General features: G+C 38.6%; 1 protein-coding gene across 1 annotated transcript in view; it reads right to left on the bottom strand.

Annotated features, from left to right (window-relative positions):
* The window catches only part of LOC111228102 (contactin-associated protein-like 5), a 141,601-nt gene that overhangs the window by 57,426 nt on the left and 63,402 nt on the right, over positions 1 to 20,773 (bottom strand). The window contains exons 10-11 of the mRNA XM_022753915.1: positions 1,062 to 1,205; positions 769 to 928 (exon numbers count right to left, since the gene is read on the bottom strand). Of these exons, the coding sequence (XP_022609636.1) occupies positions 769 to 928; positions 1,062 to 1,205 (304 nt within the window). The remainder of the gene's footprint in view (positions 1 to 768; positions 929 to 1,061; positions 1,206 to 20,773) is intronic.

Below are 20,773 nucleotides of genomic sequence, written 5' to 3'. Positions count from 1 at the left end.
AACTAGCTGGACAATAGCTGGCAGGAACAGACTAAATTCCACTAAATCGCTGAAACGTCTGTCGACTTTATTCCACTTGAAATGTTTGTCAGTACAGTTTGTCATTTGCACTAATGATATTTTTCACTAAAGAACAACATTAGATGTTACTCACCAGTCTAAAAGAAAAGTTGTGATTTCGGCATCAAATGTACCTCTTTACTCTTCAAGCGCTGTCTCCAGCGGTGGAAAGACACACCAAGATTTGCTTGTGTTTTGCTTAATTTCTTTGCCGTTCAGCGTGGTTTCTTGTCGGGAGCGGTCCTTTGAGATAGAGATAAGTCTAGATGCTACACTGACTCACACAGCATCTAGTGTCACAAAGTGGTATTACAACACGGTTGGGGCTCACTGGTTAGTATGCTAATTTTAGTAGATATCTCTGAAATACAATAGATGGAGGTTTGGGTCATGACATCATCCTGTGGCTTCTTCACACTCTGTTGATAGTGTTAGTTCATTTTTTGAACATTTTAAATTAAAATTCTGACCAGATCTTACACATTGCACCTTTAAACTGAATCTGGGATCCCAAATAGACACACACACACCCACACACACAAACACACACACACACACTTTAAATACAAGCAAAGGAAGTTTCCTGTCCTTCATCTGTCCCTCATTTCAGGGCTCAATCAGTTCATTTGGATGTAACTATGTAAGTATTGTATCCTTAAGTATTCTCTGTCTTAAGCATCTATGAAAACATGCAAACAACTTCTTAACCTGTCTCTTATGTTGCAGGTATCAAACTGGAGTCCATTGTAAATTCCCAGCAGTCGCTGTTGGACATGATTGAGGTTGACCTGCTGACCGTTGATGGATATAAGGCGTATGCAGCCCTGAAAGGCCAGAGTCAGGTTCTGACAGGCCGCTGGGGGACAGCCTGGGTGGAGATGACACATCATTATCATAACCTGCTGGAGAACAACACAAACCACTCTGGATTTATTCTGATGTTGTTTCTAGACAAACAGAGAAATCAGAGTTGTACAACCACACGTTGCACATTCACAGACCTCCAAAGTAGAAGTTGCCTATGGCCTCCAGTTGTTCCCACTTCTCAATGGTGGTGGCCGGCTCACTGTCCAGGATCAGAGTGATCTGTAGACCTCTGGTGTCCAGATTGACAGAGTGCCACAGTCCATCATTGACTCTGTAACCTGGGGACAGAGGAAAGTACTTTACATCATTGAGGATGAAAACAGAACAGCTGTGTATCTTAAAGACTGTCAACAACAGAGACAACAGAGTTTAAAAGAGCAGGAATTTGGTTCAATATGATATTTTAGTCAGTTGCTATTGAGGAAGAAAATACACATTTTGGGTAGTGGGGACTTGGCACCTGTCTGTCTGCATGCAGTGCCATCTTCCCTTGCTAAATTCCTCACTGTTTTACAATACCGTTACCTTACTAAGTGATTGAGTCTGGTTTTTCTGTCCATCTGCCCGGGAGCAGTGCATAATGGTATATTTTTTGTTAGGGACCATTGGTCGCACACTACTTTTCATGATGCATTGTGGGATACTATGAGTCCGCTACATAGGGTTTAATAATTGTCACTATACTTTTGGACAGCAAAATGGTGAATTCCCTATATAGTGGACTATATAGAGTAGTGGGTGATTTCGGACACAGCCATAGATTTTGCGTAAAGATGGATGACATCACAGCTCCCACAAATGAAGCTGAAACATTTTGATCACCTTCTGGTGGCTGGCTGCAGTACAGGTCATAAACCCCGCCCCCTCCATGTTAGACATTGGCCAAATGAACAAATCAAATCAAGTACACGTCAAATACATTTTTCGCAAAGGTGGTGTCTGTCTCTTTGGGTAGTTTATGTTTGTTCAAGTGTTCATTCATCTAATATCTGATGTAATAAAATGTTAGTCTAATGTCATGATAGATAGCTGTGATTGACTTGCAATTGGGTCGAGAGGGTGTATGGGTGGTACTTTAATACCGTGACCCCACCCCCCTGTGCAGACTGGGGCTCCAAGTGATGTCACCAGCGAAGGATGACAGCACTCATATCTGGGATCATTTGGCTTTGTTTTTGTACAGTGGGAGGAAGTGGAGACAAGCCAGCTGCCCTCCCCCCCCCCACCCTCTGAGAGTCACAGAGAATTTGGACACACAACATAAAAGGAGAGTAATTAAACGATGAATGGACACAGAAAAGATACAAGTTTACACTTGTACACCACATGCTGCCTAACTGATGTAGTTAGTGTGTGCCTTAAGGTCAATGCTAAGCATGCAGTATGTCTCTGTTAGCAGATCAGCCTGTGTAATCTGCACCTTTTAGTACACTGAGCATCCAGTGACACCTGTGTTTGTACCATAATACCTGTTAGAAGGTTAGTTAAAGTTAGAAAAAGTGTGTTTGCTATTTTCTGGTTCTTGTTACATTTCATGTTTGAAGTAGAGGAATAAAGCTTTAGCTAGTAATACTTGTGTGTGTTTCAGATTATACACTGGTAATTGTTATTAGAGCGTTGTTCGCTGATGTGAGGCACGACTGACATTCATTCAGTCGTTCATCCAGCTCTGAACGTCTCTGAACATTTATTTAGACTTTAGCGGCCTGATGGAAGAGATGCAACCAAGATGGTGAAGAGCAGCTAATTTAAGCTTTCCAAACATGATGTTGAACTGTGTATATAAAATACGGAAACCTGTGTGATACCAAGGTCGTAGGGAACTGGACATCCGTCTCCAGGCAACACAGGAGTGCAGGGGCTATTAGTTAGGAACCATTTCAATTTACAGTCATTGATGTAAAATTATCATCATGTATCATTGTTCATTTTCTTCAAGTTGTGTGTGTGCATATTTGATAAATACAAGTTTTCGTATTCAGACAGTTACTACATATTGTCCAGGCTTTACACTACCCCATGTTTCACTTTCCCCTGCTCTCTTAGAATCTATTAAAATCCATGGATGCCTGTCCTCCTCCCAGACGACGGCGGGAGCCTTGGGCATCATTCTCTCTACTCGATTGGCTGTTTCACGGAACAAGCAGAATAGCCATGAGAGACTGCTTGCAAGTTCTCTCCCTGTCACGCATTGCATCAATATCAAATGAGCTGGAGGTAACAGAACAGTAGATGTAGGCTGTAATTTCTATCACATCACTGATCCAGCAGCTCAACTGTCTCAAAAAAGAAAACATTTGCTTATATCACATCAGCAAAAGGTTTCTCATCACGCTGCTGGTTTCCCGTGTATAATCTGTCAAATGTTTCTCAGCCCCAATGGTACCCCCCCAGGAAACAGCCCCCATCTGAAAGTTTATGATGTCACTTCAGGACTTCATCACTACCTTATTTTAATGTTTTTACGGAGTAATGGAGAGTGGCAGAATGGTTGTTGCACTTATCTTACTGTAGGTGTTTTGATATATAGAAGGTATTATAATAAATCATCTGTGAGTTTCAACTATATTTTTTACAATCTAAAGTTATTTTATGGTCATTTAGCCGGATGTCATCCTCCATGTTTCTGCTGTCTTGATACATTTAGTATAATGTACATTTCTACAGCAATAATTAAATTAGTACAACAACCACCATGTTATACTCGCCACTCTGCTGATACTCTCAATCTCTACTTAATCACAGTCAGTTCTACTCTTTAGTTTTGTTGAACTGTGTCAAGCTGCTCTCTAACACTGCTGCACATATATTTCACATTCAAAACGTTACTGCGAGGGAGAGTCTGTCAGGGTTGTCAGGGTTTGTGGGGGTAAGGCTGGACCCAAATGCAGCCAACGCATGGGAGATGGTGCACACAGGTTTATTAAACTAACAAAAAGGAACTTATACAACAGCACAGGGAACCACAGGGGATGACAACAGGAGAACATGAACAGGTAACATGAACAGACTGAAAACAAACCAGACATGAACAAACTAAGGACAAACCAGACATGGACAGGCCATGTGAACAGATTGATGATTAAACAGACATGAACAGATCGAGGAAAACCCAGAGAACAACAGAGAGACAACAGTGACAAACCGACCCAGACAAAGGGGAGCACAAAGACTATATAGACAAGGGAGGCAAGGGTGACTGAACACAGGTTAAACACATTAGGGCGGGGCAGACAATCACCACGTAGACACAGGACCAAGACAGGAAGCAAAAACACTGACACACAAGGAAACCAATTACAAAATAAAACAAGAAGTGCAAAAAGTCCAAACAAAACTAACAAAAGATGTCTGCCATAGCAAACCATGACAGAGTCCCTCACATTACTGATGGGCATTTAATGGGCAGGAGATGTTGAATTTCATTGAAACTCATGGCAAGGCAGAAGCAATTATTTGAGTGCTAACCCTGTAGGTTTATTATTCATTGCTGCCCGATTTGCTCAAATTCCCATGAGCTGGACTAAGCTAGAAAACATGAAACTTGGCACAAAGGAAACTGGAAATGATGGGCATGTGCCAAATCAGACACATGGCAGCACTGTTCGAAAATGCAATTTTGGGAAGGCCATGCCAATTTGACACCCCAATCCAGCTCAATGTTCTCTACAAGAAACCTTCTTGGAACACAAAAGTCAGCTATGATGGATTTTTTTTGCTAATAAGCACAATGTTAAAAACAGTAAAATGAAAACAACTTTTTGAGTTTTGGCTTTATCAACACTAAATTTGATATACAGGGTGGGGGACTGAAACACAGATTTCTATTATAAATAAGCAAGATTGGTCTTTGCAAAAGGTGGAGTTTAGCCAATATTGGCCATAACTCCAATCATTGGAGTAAATTTGGGATAAATTAAAGGTGTAATGTATAAAATCTGGCTAGATCTGGCCAGAATTTAGTTTAAAATGTTAAAAAAATGAACTAACACTGTCAATAGTATGTGAAGGAGCCAAAGTGATGATGTCATGACCAAGACCTCCATCTATTGTATTTCAGAGATATCTACTGAAATTAGCATGCTAACCAACTAGCTGCGTCCCGGGCCGTGTTGTTATACCACTTTACACTAGATACTGTCTTAGTCAGTGTAGCGTCTATTCTGCGCTAAATCCCAAGAAGAAGAAGTGCTTTCTCCAAAGCTCCTGACTTGCATCACAGAAAAGCAGAGTTGTCTGAAGGGTCTATAAAGCGATCTTTATCTCCATCCCAAAGGACCGCTTCGATAAGAAACCACATTCAACGGCAAAGAAGCAAAACACGGGTGAATCCTGGTGTGGTTTTTCACTGCTGGAGACAGCTCCAGGTAAAGGGATGTGGTTTGATGCCGAGTTTGCAACTTTTCTTTTAGACTGCTGAGTAGCATCTAATGTTGGTCTGTAGCGAAAAGTATCATTAGTGCAAATGACATGCCGTACCGACAAACACATTAAGTGGCATAAATGTATAATTGATGATGTTGACAGACATTTTAGTGATTTAGTAGAATTTAGCCTGTTCCTGCAGCTGTTGTCCAGCTAGATGCGTCAGTAACTTTTCTTTTACAAGTAAGACAAAGAGACTGTTTGATCCAGAACCAGTGGGTTCAGGACCTACTTCCTAATACTGTATTTATTTTAGCATATTCATATCTATCCTTACTATTTATTATACACACACATCAGACCTAACATGTTTGAATAGAAAGAACTTCTATGTGTATAATCTAAACTAATTGTCCTATCACAGTTTGTCTGTATCAGGACCAGAATTCCAGTCCAGTCATCCTCAGTGAGGGACCAGCACCTGCCTCTTCTTCTGCGTCTGGCCTCATCAATCATCAACATCCACATTACAGTAACACCTTGGAGTATTACCCCTGCACAGAACAGATATTGTCTATACTGCGACCTTTTGCACATCATGCTCAGCAGGAAGTTTATCTTTTGACTGACTTTTGTACATAGTTTTTTTCATTGTTTTATTTTTTCAATATGTGTATCTACAGTTGAAACCAGAAGTTTATATACACTGTATAAAAAGACACATAACCTTTTTTTTCTCACTGTCTGACATTAAATCAGACTAAACTTTTCCTGTTTTAGGTTAGTTAGGATTACCAAAATTAAATATATTTGCTAAATGCCAGAATGATGAATTTTTAGACAATTTTTTATTACTTTCTTCAAAGTCAGAAGTTTACATACACTAAGATTACTATGCCTTTAAACAATTTGAAAAAGCCCAGATGATGATGTCATGGCTTTGGAAGCTCCTGATAGGTTAACTGACAACATTTGAGTTAATTACAGGCACACCTGTGGATGTATTTTAAGGCACACCTCAAACACACTGCTTCCTTATGTGACATCATGGGAAAATCAAAAGTTATCAGGAAGAGAATTGTGGACTTCCACAAGTCTGGTTTATCCTTGGGTACAATTTCCAGATGCCTGAAGGTGCCACGGTCATCTGTTCAAACAATTATACGCAAGTATAAACACCATGGGAATGTCCAGCCATCATATCGCTCAGGAAGGAGACGGGTTCTGTGTCCCAGAGATGAACGTGCTTTGGTGTGAAATGTGTGTATCAACCCCAGAACAAAAGCAAAAGACCTTGTGAAGATGCTGGCTGAAGCTGGTAAGAGAGTGTCATTATCCACAGTGAAACGAGTCCTGTACCAACATGGGCTGAAAGGCCACTCAGCGAGGAAGAAGCCATTACTCCAAAAGCAACATAAAAAAGCCAGATTACAGTTTGCAAATGCACACAGGGACAAAGACCTTAATTTCTGGAAACATGTCCTGTGGTCTGATGAAACTAAAATTGAACTGTTTGGCCATAATGACTATCGTTACATTTGGAGGAAAAAGGGGGAAGCTTGCAAGCCTGAGAACACCATCCCAACTGTGAAGTACAGGGGCGGCAGCATCATCTTGTGGGGGTGTTTTGCTGCAGGAGGGACTGGTGCTCTTCACAAAATAGATGGCATCATGAGGTAAGAACATTATGTAGAAATATTGAAGCAACATCTCAAGACATCAGCCAGGAAGTTAAAGCATGGGTGCAAATGGGTCTTCCAAATGGACAATGACCCTAAGCATACTGCCAAATTAGTTACAAAGTGGCTTAAGGACAACAAAGTCAATGTTTTGGAGTGGCCATCACAAAACCCTGATCTCAATCCTATAGAAAATTTTTGGGCAGAGCTGAAAAGGCATGTGCGAGCAAGGTGGCCTACAAACCTGACTCAGCAAACTAGCAAACTATTGTGATAAGTTTGTGAAAGGATAACAAAAAACGTTTGACCCAAGTCATACAGTTTAAAGGCAATGCTACCAAATACTAATGAAATGAATGTAAACTTCTGACTTTGAAGAAAGCAATAAAATAATTGTCTAAAAAATTCTCTCATTATTCTGGCATTTAGCAATAAATAATTTTGGTAATCCTAACTGACCTAAAACAGGAAAAGTTTAGTCTGATTTAATGTCAGACAGTGAGAAAGAGTGAGAAGTCTTTTTATACAGTGTATGTAAACCTCTGGTTTCAAATGTATGTATATTTTTCTTTTTGACTGTTGTAGTATTTTACCTTTTATTGTTATTTACTGTTAATATGTTTATTGTATACTGCACCAAACACCAAGCCAAACATCTTGTAAGTAAAAACCTACCTGGCAATAAACCTTATTTTCTGATTCTGCCTTTGTAATGATGTCATCATCCCTTCCTCATGCTGCTGTAGCCTGACACCCATGTGTCATGCAGTATCCCCTTGCCTTCATATTTTTATAGGTAAATAAAAAGTATTCATAATTTGTTTCAGTGCTATCGGCAATTTCAACTATCAACAATAAATGCACATATAAATAATAAATTATAAGAAACAAAGGGAAAACAACAATATGATTAACTGGACAGGGTTGAAGAGGTGAAATGCTGCCCCCTGTGGAGGTGGAGCAAGTAGCGCAATCTTACACATTACACTTTTAAAGCTGTGTTCGGGAATAGGCCTGCCAAAGCATTTTTGGCCTGACTCATAGAGGCGCCACAAATGTGTATCTGAAAACTCGGAGGGCAGGATTTCATCAAAATTAGTGTGGAATATCTGGGGGCAAGTATTAACCGAAATCTGAAGAGCTATATCGATTGGTGTAAGTGGGCGTGGACTATCAAATATTTACCCATAGCTCAAGATGCCTTTGAGCAATCCTCTCTAAACTGACTGGAGACATCATACGTTGTCTGCTGAACTTACACACAAAGTTCCATTCACATCTGATGAAAGGGGGACAAATAGTGAAACTTTGAGTGCACAATTTTTTAAATTCTGCATACACTATAATCATGAAATGTGTGCAGCGTCTCACTCATCAAACACAATTAAACTACCCAAAGTGACTCTCCTTGGCTTTGTTAAGTCTTACACCCACTTGTTGCTACTTAGTGGTTTCATTATAGCTGATTCAGCTTCTTGCTTCTTTCAAAAGGGTTAGAACCTGTGAGCTGCAGGCCATAATTATAATCACTCATCACTAATTATAATAAATTTTTCACCAGACCTTTTCATCAAACAGGAGCTTGAATGGTTTTGTAACAGTTTAAAAATGATCTGGAAACACGCTGCTCTAAAACTAACATTGTTATGCCATGCTGCTGTGGCAAAGCAAGCAAAGGGGAATTCATTTCACTGAATCCAGAAAGCTGACTACTGTCTCACGTATGAAATTCCAGTCATTTTAAAATCCTCAAGTGACACTTTATTATTTCCACTATGGTAATAAATCACTGGTAATAAAGGAACAATCCAACACTTAACACAAAAAGTGGAAGCAGGGGAAACTGCTGGTTGAGCTCCATCACAGGTGGGAAAAATCCACCTTACAACAACAAGATTAACTTAATGTTTTATCTTATTATTGAACAAGAATAAAAATAGAAATTGAAAAATGAGATGCTGTGGTTTTAGCAGCAGTTAGCTGCTGTAAACAAAAAATAAACAGACTGACTATTGAATGCAGACAGGCAGTATATCAAAGCTTCATACTGTTATTTTGCCAAAACACATTTGTCACATTAAAACTGTCTCTGGTGTGAAATGTTCAGATTAATAAACTTCTTTACTTGATTTTAAGGTTAAAGATTTAAAAGGTTTAAGTGAGACTTTTACAGACCGTATGCCACCCTGTGCTCAATGAAACTGATGTCAGCCTCCTCAACTGACAGAGAGGATTTCACAAACTGTCCTGACTTTTCTTTACATTTCGTGACTCCACACTGCAAAACATAGCTTCACTATTTAAATTCTGAAACCTGGCAGGTAAATAGCACTCATTGTCCCACCTGGTGTCTGTTGTGATCCATTAGGTACTGTGTGGACAGGAGCTCCAGTTATTTTTGCATCAGAGACCTTGACGCGAGTTTCCCTCCTCTGTATGTGTTTCATGCTCTGCATTTAAATATTAAGTCTGTTGTTCACACAAACAACAGACCAAATTCCAAGTGTGTCTCCTAATGTGATTGAAACACAATCACTGGCTATAATGTCTCTATAATGTCCTCAGTAATTACTCCTGCTGCAGCCTCAATAATTATCCACCAAGAAGAGAAACAAGGAATATTTCGAAAATAATAATACAACTGCTACAATAATATACGCAGCAGATTCACATGGGATTACAAACTGGCATCATCTGCACTGTCACAACCGAACAGTAAAAATAATCCCACTGATCATCTATTGAACAATAAACCTCCAGCCTCTGGTCCTGCGTGATGAAAGAACCACATTGGCACTCAAGGACACCGTACACAGTTACACAAATTGAGATTAAAACACATTAAGAATTAATTAATTAATTAACAACAATAAAAATGAAATATAAAAATAAAAACAATACAAAAGTGACAGAGCAATTGGCATCAGCTAGAAAAGGCAGTTTTAAACAGATGTGTTTTGAGTTGTGATTTGAAATGGGGGAATGAATCGATATTTCTGAGTTGGGGTGGTAGTAGGTTCCAGAGACGGGGAGCAGAGCGGCTGAATGCTCTACTCCCCATGGTGGTGAGACAGGCGGAGGGGACAGACAGGTGTGTGGAGGAAGATGATCTGAGGGAGCGGGAGGGAGTGGGAACATGGAGGAGGTCGGACAGATATGGGGGGGCGAGGTTGTGGATGGCCTTAAATGTTAATAGAAGGACTTTGAAATGAATACGGAACTGAACCGGTAGCCAGTGGAGCTGTTGGAGGACAGGAGTGATGTGGTGGATGGAGGGGGTACGAGTAATGATACGGGCAGCTGTGTTCTGGACCAATTGAAGTTTATGGAGGGATTTAAGAGGGAGGCCGAAGAGGAGAGAGTTACAGTAATCCAGACGGGAAGTGACGAGGCTGTGGACAAGGATGGCGGCAGTGTGGGGGGTAAGGGAGGGGCGGAGGTGATTAATGTTTTGTAGGTGGAAGTAGGCAGACCGGGTAATTTTACTGATGTGGGATTGAAAGGATAGTTTGCTGTCAAGGATGACACCCAGACTCTTAACCTGGGGGGAGGGTGAAACGGAGGAGTTATCAATAGTGAGAGAAAAACTGTTGGTTTTGGATAAAGTAGATTTGGTGCCAATGAGGAGAACCTCGGTTTTGTTACTGTTTAATTGAAGGAAGTTTAGAGTGAACCAGGTTTTTATTTCAGTGATGCAATCAGTTAGGGAGGTGGGCGGGAGAGTGGATGAGGGTTTAGTGGAGAGGTAGAGCTGGGTGTCATCAGCGTAACAGTGGAAGTCAATGTTAAATTTGCGGAAGATATTGCCGAGGGGAAGGAGGTAGATGATGAAGAGGAGGGGCCCTAGGACAGAGCCCTGGGGCACACCGGAAGTGACGGGGGAGGGGATGGATTTAAAGGACTTGAGTTGAATGAACTGAGTGCGGCCAGAGAGGTAAGATGTGAACCAGTCTAATGGAGTGTGGGTGATGCCAATGGAAGACAGCCTGTTGAGGAGAGTGGTGTGACAGATGGTATCAAAGGCTGCGCTCAGGTCGAGGAGGATGAGGATGGTGAGGAGCCCAGAATCAGCTGCCATCAGGAGGTCGTTGGTGATTTTGATGAGTGCTACTGACATTAGTGTCTCCCTAACTCCACCTGCCTCATTCACTCAACCCTGGTGTTTCTCCTGTTGTACTGGACGGCTTCATTCCAGCCTCTTGAAACTCATCTCCATCCCACTCTCCTCTTTAAGTTTCACTATTCCTCATGACAGTAGATACCAAGCACATGAGTCCACAGTTCAATCACAGAGAAGCAAAAAAAGAGACAAATTGGGGCAAGAAGCTTCAATAAAATGTCTGTGATAAGATTGAAACACCAATGACCAGGGGCGGCTCCTGAACCATGGGTCCTGAACTTTGAGTGTGGCATAATCAGAAGCCCCTGATTAGGTTTAATGGATCTAGATCAGGTGAGTAATTCACTAATATGTGGTGGCACCATGTGTAAGGCCATAACAGTGATTAGGAGGATCTGAATTAAACTGCCTTGATCTTGTGAACCAGACTGTTCAAACCATCATTTCAGGAAGCTAAGGAGCTTTGGCATTAGCCAACATATACTTGAAATGGCACAGAGGAGCCTGGTTGAAAGCATCTTATCATTCAATATAACAGCTTGGTACGCCAAAGAACAAAAACATGCTCTTCAAAATTGTTAACATTGCAAGAAAGGTGATGGGCAAGTCACAAAAACAACTTTGCAACAGTGCTGTTCACAGGATAGATAAACCTCAAAGCCACTATACTCAGAGTCTTAACTGCTTCCATCTGGCCGTCAATTCAGGGCCCCAAGGACCAAGTCTTTTATTCTCTATGCCATACAGGCACTGAACACAACATGACTGCACCTAGGAACACTTGTTACTCATCTTTTCTCGTCTTTTTTCATTCCATCTGCTCTACAAATACAGGCTAAACAACTGGGCTCATGAGAAAAACCTGCGTCTGTAGTTAATTACAGCAGCACATTTTACAGGACTGTCCTCTCCTGATGGCTTTCATTTGTTCTGTCATCATACTGCTTCCCAAACAGATGATATCCTGGTAATATGTTTCTATATATCAGATTCGTTAGAGCTACTCAATTCCCAATGCAAATATCTCACTTGGTTGTATTTGACTTGGTTGCGCTGAATCCAGCAACATGTTTTTGTTATTTTACCTATAATTTCAACAATATGTGGTCGGTGGTATGACTAAATATTTTATTTCAAGTGATAACAGCGTGATGAAAACAGTTGTGACAGTTAGAGGTGGAGGAAGAGGGGTCTGTCAGTGGATCCTTTGGTGCCAGGCTCAGACTTCAAACATGACCTGATGTCGTTCATGAATTTTGATGGTGCAGTGTTTTCTAGTTGTGATCCCTCCAGCTGTATTTCATTCTAACCCACCATCTGATGAGACTCTGGCTTCCCCAGTCAAACATGATTATCTGTGTTATCTTTACGTGATCCCCTGGTGGGCCTCCACATAGGAGAGAGGATGACATCTCCCTTCACATCATTCCAATAAAATCAAGATTGATGAAGGATCAAACTGTGTGCATGGCCACATCTCGTCTGTCTCTACATAATGGATCAGTCAGCAGTGTTCAGTCTGCTTCAGTGACACATTACAAATACTGGAGAGAAAGAGAAACAAGCAGCCAGATGGACATAGGCAACAAGGATGAGAAGAAGAGACAGCATTTCCCACTGCCTCACTTTATCTGGTTGAACATGAGTCTGTAGAATTAAGACAGTTTCTCAATACATGGTTTTGAATTTATGTAAAAAATATTGTCAGTGGTTTTCATAAGCTTATAAAAAAACTGACATGCACGTTATATCCTTTAATATCTCAGCTGTGGATTCTGAAACTGTACAACATGGTGGATGTGTTGACCTGAAGTGCAGAAAGAACCAGACTTTTATTTAAACAGGTTCATAATTCAAATTTTGTATCTGATCATATTTAACTAAAAAGCCTGATTGTTTTGTGATTTGCTGTTGATACAAACGGAACAGTTCCTCCATGTTTTTCCTGTTGTCTCCATAAATTCAATAAACATGTCCATAATACTGACTCCATTAGTATGATGTTACCATAACCACTCTGCTGCTCTGAGCATCTTTTTTTTTTAACAACAACACTTCTGTCAGTCACTTTTCACTTCCTATTGCTCGTACTTTTACCTTTTACCTGTCATGTCACCTTCAGTGGAATTTAAACTTAAGTAACACTGATTGACAAAATGTAGTAAACACCATTGGCAGCACTGGAATGATCTGAAAATAAAGTGTATTATTTCAAGTATACCAGATCATTTCAATAAACAGGCCTTTAATGGAGACAAATTCTCTCAGTTGAATAAGGGCCTTTCACAGAGAATCTACTGTAACTTGGTCAACTCACACATTCAATTATTGGACTACGTGTGATAAGGTAATATGGTGTTGGAGGTGAGGGGTAGAATCAGCTGCTTGTCAGTAGGGGTGTAACTGTCCACAGAAGACACAGGTTCGGTACGTACCTCAGTTTTGGGGTCACGGTTCGATACACCGGGAAAAAAGCAACAAATGCATGAATCTAGTTTTCTTTTCATTTATTTTGAACACAGTAGTGCAAGTTACAGTTTGTTCCACCTAGTGTCATTTAGAACTACCTGAGATAGTTAGTGCAGCCTGTAGTATATTAAACAGTGAACAAAATATACTCTCTCACATAAGTTAATATATTTTTATGTGGTGCTTATAAAAAACAAAAGGCAACAGGTCCCAATCACCTACAAAACTGAAAAGCATCTGTTATAAAAGTAAAACATAAATAGAAAAATTAAAAAAACTTGTGCATTAGGAGTGTTATATAGTGTGTTATATATATATATATATATATATATCTCTATATATATATATATAGATCAATGAATCACACGAGCGGTGATTGAGCAATATAGTTGCTATATATATATACATAACTATATATATATACATATATATATATATATATATATAAATATATAATATATATATATATACATATATCTACATATATAATATACATCATATATACATATATATATACACACATATATATACAGTATACATATATATATACACATATATATATAACACCATATATATATATACACATATAATATACACACATATATATAGATATTACACAATATATATATAAACAACCATACTACTATATATATATATAATATACACATAAATATATATACACATATACTATATATATATATTACACATATATATATATAATATATATAACACATATATATATATATATATATACAACATATATATATATATATATACACACAATATATATATATATATATATACACACATATTATAAATTAAAACACCATATATATATATATACACATATATATAAATATATATACACATATATATATATATATATAATACACATATTATATATATATATATATATACACATATATATATTATATATATATATACACATATATATATATATATATATATACATATATATATATATATATATATACACACACATATATATATATATATATATATCAATCAAGGTGTACCGCTTGTGTACACCTGTAAATGGCACGGACAACGGAATGGTTTATGTGCACACGTGATGGGACATTGTAACGAGGCTTGAGCACTTGATTAATAACTTGACTTGACTAATTGAATCTACAACTGCATATGGGCTCATAGTCATTGAAATAAATATGCCAATAGCTTTGGCCCCACATCTAGAGGCTTCTTAAAAACAAAAAGGTTAGACTCCTGTTTTCTTTTGCCTAGCTCCAGTGACTGGCACATCTGAGTGATGACGTCTAATATGCATTAGCATGTATGGCGTGTTTCCACTGACACACAGCTGTTGAACAACGCCGACACACCATCCACGTCTGATCCACCAATCGCACTCCATTGTTGTTGTAATCCACAGGGAACCCGAAATATTCCTGCACAGATAATTTAAAAGAAGCAGACAGGTCTCCTAGCTCCTGTGTGTCATCTGAACTTTCCATAGTTACTCTTCTTCTTCTTGTGTTTTGTTGCGTTTTCTTGTTCTTCTGCATTTGTTCTTTAATGGCGATTGGCAGTTTTAGTTGCATTACCGCTGCATGGACTGGAATGTGGATGCTGCCATGTGTGACTGACTTTTTTCCATTCAGACATATTCGTTGTATGACTGCATGCACTGAACCATGATGTCCGTATCATGACGGTTCAGGATGAATACACATACCATTATATCCCTAGAAAATAAAAAATACATGCTGCACTCCTCAGGACCAAAGTCGGGCTCCTGTGTCTTGCTTGCCACACTACAGTTTGAAGTAAGGTGGGTTAGCCCTGAAGTTTGGAACAACTTCTGCCCTGGAGCAGCACATAAGTCTCCCCTGTGCTTCCCAACCACAGTCTGGGAGCTGAAGCAGGAAAGGTTAACAATAACTACATGCATGCTATTCTTGCCATCACCTTCAAATCTGTTATCTGTTCCCTTCTCTCCTCCTCTCCTCCTCTCTGTGCTCACATATACAGTATTTGAATCCAGCTGAATTCTCAATAAAGCTGTTCTCATTGACATGTTTTTTCTGTTTCTGTTGTCATGACAATGGAACAAGTTTGAAACAGTGACTGAAACATGGCCTATTATGACTACATGTTAACAGCAGTCTCACTTTCATCATGGGGCAGTACTGCACTTGACCAGCTGACCAAGCCAACAATGACTTTTTAAGAAGTTCAGTGTTTGTGTGTGTGTGTGTGTGTGTGTGTGTGTGTGTGTGTGTGTGTGTGTGTGTGTGTGTGTGTGTGTGTGTGTGTGTTGGAGTGGATTGAGGTTTAGTGGAGAAGTAGAGTGGGTGTCTCAGCGTAACAGTGAGTCAATGTTAATTTGCGGAAGATATTTGCGAGGGAAGGAGGTAGATGATGAAGAGGAGCGGGCCTAGGATAGAGCCCTGGGGCAACCGGAAGTGACCGGGGAGGGGATGGATTTAAGGACTTAGAGTTGAATGAACTGAGTTGCGGCCAGAGAAGGTATAGATGATGAACCGTCTACATGGAGTGTGGGTGATGCCAACTGGACAGACAGGCTGTTTCACGGAGAGTGTGTGACGATGGTATCATTAAGGCTGCGCTCAGCGCTCGAGGTAGCGATGAGGATGGTTGAGGAGCCCAGAATAGTGCCATAAGGAGGTAGTTGGTGATTTGATGAGTGCTACTTGACATTAGGTCTTCCTAAACTCCACTGCTCATTCAACTCAACCCTGGTGTTTCTCCTGTTTCTGGAACGCTTCATTCACAGCTCTTGAAATCATTCATCCCACTGCTACCCTTCTAAGTCTTTTCACTATTCCTCATGACAGTAGATACCAAAGCACATGAGATCCAGTTCATCACAGAGTATAAAAAAAAGAGACAAATTGGGGGGCAAGAAGTTACAATAAATGTTGTGATAAGATTGAAACCAGATGAACCAGGGGCGGCTCCTGACTGGGTCCTGAACTTTGAGTGTGGCATAATAGAAGCCCCTGATTAGGTTAATGGATCTAGATCAGAGTGAAGCTAATATTCACTAATATGTGGTGGCACCATGTGTAAGCCTAAACATTGATTAGGAGGATTCTGAATTAAACTGCTTTGATCTTTGTGAACCAGACGTCAAACATCAATCTTAGGAATGCTAAGGAGTTTGCTTAGCCAATATACTTGAAATGCAAGAGGAGCCTTGTTGAAAGCAATTTATCATTCAATAATAACAGCTTGGTACGCAAAAGAAAAAAACATTGTCTTCAAAATTGTTAAACATTGCAAGAAAGGTGAGGGCAAGTCCAAAAACAACTTGAACAGTGCTGTCACAGGATACGATAAACCTCTAAAGCCACTATACTCAGGTCTTACTGCTGTCCATCTGGCCGTCAATTCAGGGCCCAAGGACCAAGTTTTTATTTCTCTATGCCTATAGCACTGAACCACAACATGATGCAACCTAGGAACACTTGTTAATCATCTTTTTTCTCGTTTTTTCATTCATCTGGCTCTGACAAATACAGGCTAAACAATGGTCATGAGAAAACCTGCCGTCTGTAAGGTTAATTAAGAGCACATTTTACAGGACTGTCCTCTCCTGATGCTTTCAATTTGTTCTGATCGAATTGTAGCTGCTTCCCACACAGATATATCTGGTAATATTTTTTTATAGTCAAGAATTGTTAGAGCTACTCATTCCAAATGAAAATATTCACTTGGTTGTATTTGACTTTGGTTGCGCTGAATCCAGCAAACATGTTTTATGTTTATTTTACTAGTAATTTAAAACAATATGTGGTCGGTGGTATTGAAATAATTTTATTTCAAGTGATTAACAGCTGTGATTGAAACAGTTGTAGTTAGAGGTGGAGGAAGAGGGGTCTGTCTGGATCTTTGGTGCAAGGTCAGACTTCAAACATGACCTGATAGTCTTCATAGATTTGATAGGTGCAGTGTCTTCTAGTGTGATTCCTCCACTGTAATTTCTTCTTAACAGCCATCTGATGAGACTCTGGTTCCCAGTACAAAATGATTTCTGTGATTTACTCTTTACGTGATCCCTGGTGGGCTCCACTGTGAGAGAGAGATGACAATCTCCTTCACATCATTCCAATAATCAAGAATTGATGGAAGGATACAAACTGTGTGGCCATGGCAACATCTCGTCGTCTACTATATATGGATCCGTCAGCGTTTAGTCGCTTCAGTGGCACTAATTAACAAATACTGGAGAGAAAGAGGAAGCAAGCAAGCCAGAATGGACATAGGCAACAAGGATGAGAAGAAGAGACAAGCATTTCCCACTGCCTCACTTTATCTGGTTGAACATGAGTCTGTAGAATTAAGACAGTTTCTCAATACATGGTTTTGAATTTATGTAAAAATATTGTCAGTGGTTTTCATACAGCTTATAAAAAAACTGACATGCACGTTATATCCTTTTAATATCTCAGCTGTGGATTCTGAACTGTACAACATGGTGGATGTGTTGACTGAAGTGCAGAAAGAACCAGACTTTTATTTAAACAGGTTCATAATTCAAATTTTTGTATCTGATCATATTTAACTAAAGCCTGATTGTTTTGTGATTTGCTGTTGATACAAACGGAACAGTTCCTCCATGTTTTTCCTGTTGTCTCCATAAATTCAATAAACATGTCCATAATACTGACTCCATTAGTATGATGTTACCATAAACCACTCTGCTGCTCTGAGCATCTTTTTTTTTTTAACAACAACACTTCTGTCAGTCACTTTTCACTTCCTATTGCTCGTACTTTTTACCTTTTACCTGTCATGTCACTTCAGTGGAATTTAAACTTAAGTACACACTGATTGACAAAATGTAGTAAACACCATTGGCAGCACTGGAATGATCTGAAAATAAAAGTGTATTATTTCAAGTATACCAGATCATTTCAATAACAGGCCTTTAATGGAACAAAATTCTCTCCTAGTTGAATAAGGCCTTTCACAGAGAATCTACTGTAACTTGGTCAACTCACACATTCAATTATTGGACTACGTGTGATAAGGTATATGGTGTTGGAGGTGAGGGGTAGAATCAGCTGCTTGTCAGTAGGGGTGTAACTGTCCACAGAAGACACAGGTTCGGTACGTACCTCAGTTTTGGGGTCACGGTTCGATACACGGGAAAAAGCAACAAAATGCATGAATCTAGTTTTCTTTTCATTTATTTTGTAACACAGTAGTGCAAGTTACAGTTTGTTCCACCTAGTGTCATTTAGAAACTACTTGAGATAGTTAGTGCAGCCTGTAGTATATTAAACAGTGAACAAAATATACTCTCTCACATAAGTTAATATATTTTTTATGTGGTGCTTATAAAAACAAAAGGCACAGGTCCCAATCACCTACAAAAACTGAAAAGCATCTGTTATAAAAGTAAAACATAAATAGAAAAATTAAAAAAACTTGTGCATTAGGAGTGTTATATAGTGTGTTATATATATATATATATATATCTATATCTCTATATATATATATATAAGATCAATGAATCAACACGAGCGGTGATTGAGCAATATAGTTGCTATAATATACATAACTATTTATATATACATATATATATACACTATATATATATAATATATATACATATAATATATATACATATATTACATATATATTATACATATATATACTATATATATATACAACATATATATACATATACATATATATATACACATATATATATACACACATATATATATATACACATATAATATAACACATATATATAATATATACACATATATATATATATATAACACCATATATATATATATATATAATATACAACTATATAATATATATAATATATACTATATATATATATTACACATATATATATATAATATATATAACCACATATATATATATATATTACAACATATATATTATATATATACACACAATATATATATATATATATACAACATATTATATTAAACACATATATATATATTACCATATATATAATATATATACACATATATATATATATATATACATACACATATTATATATATATATTATATACACATATATATATTATATCATATATATACACTATTATATATATCATATATATACATATAGTATATATATATATATATACACGAATATATATATATATATAATATATATATATATACCATATATATATATAATTATATATATCATCAAGGCTGTACCGCGCTTGTGTAACCTGTAAAATGCCGGACAACGGAATGGTTATGCACAATGGGACATTGTAACGAGGCTTGAGCACTTGATTAATAACTTGACTTGACTAATTGAATCTACAACTGCATATGGGCTCATAGTCATTGAAATAAATAATGCCAATAGCTTTGGCCCCACATCTAGAGGCTCTTAAAAACAAAAAGGTTAGACTCCTGTTTTCTTTTGCCTAGCTCCAGTGATGGCACATCTGAGTGATGACGTCTAATATGCATTAGCATGTATGGCGTGTTTCCACTGACACACAGCTGTTGAACAACGCCGACACACCATCCACGTCTGATCCACAATCGCACTCCATTGTTGTTGTAATCCACAGGGAACCCGAAATATTCCTGCACAGATAATTTAAAAGAAGCAGACAGGTCTCCTAGCTTCCTGTGTGTCATCTGAACTTTCCATAGTTACTCTTCTTCTTCTTGTGTTTGTTGCGTTTTTCTTGTTCTTCTGCATTGTTTCTTTAATGGCGATTGGCAGTTTTTAGTTGCATAACGCTGCATGGACTGGAAATGTGGATGCTGCCGATGTGTGACTGACTTTTTTCCATTCAGACATATTCGTTGTATGACTGCATGCACTGAACCATGATGTCCGTATCATGACGGTTCAGGATGAATACACATACCATTATAATCCCTAGAAAATAAAAAATACATGCTGCACTCCTCAGGACCAAAGTCGGGCTCCTGTGTCTTGCTTGCCACACTACAGTTTGAAGTAAGGTGGGTTAGCCCTGAAGTTTGGAACAACTTCTGCCCTGGAGCAGCACATAAGTCTCCCCTGTGCTTCCCAACCCACAGTCTGGGAGCTGAAGCAGGAAAGGTTAACAATAACTACATGCATGCTATTCTTGCCATCACCTTCAAATCTGTTATCTGTTCCCTTCTCTCCTCCTCTCCTCCTCCTCTGTGCTCCACATACAGTATTTGAATCCAGGCTG

Source organism: Seriola dumerili, unplaced genomic scaffold, assembly GCF_002260705.1.
Source record: "Seriola dumerili isolate Sdu_G_001 unplaced genomic scaffold, Sdu_1.0 BDQW01000200.1, whole genome shotgun sequence".
Lineage (NCBI taxonomy): Eukaryota > Metazoa > Chordata > Actinopteri > Carangiformes > Carangidae > Seriola > Seriola dumerili.
Note: the sequence above shows the minus strand (reverse complement) of the source record. Positions and strands in the feature narration are given on the sequence as shown.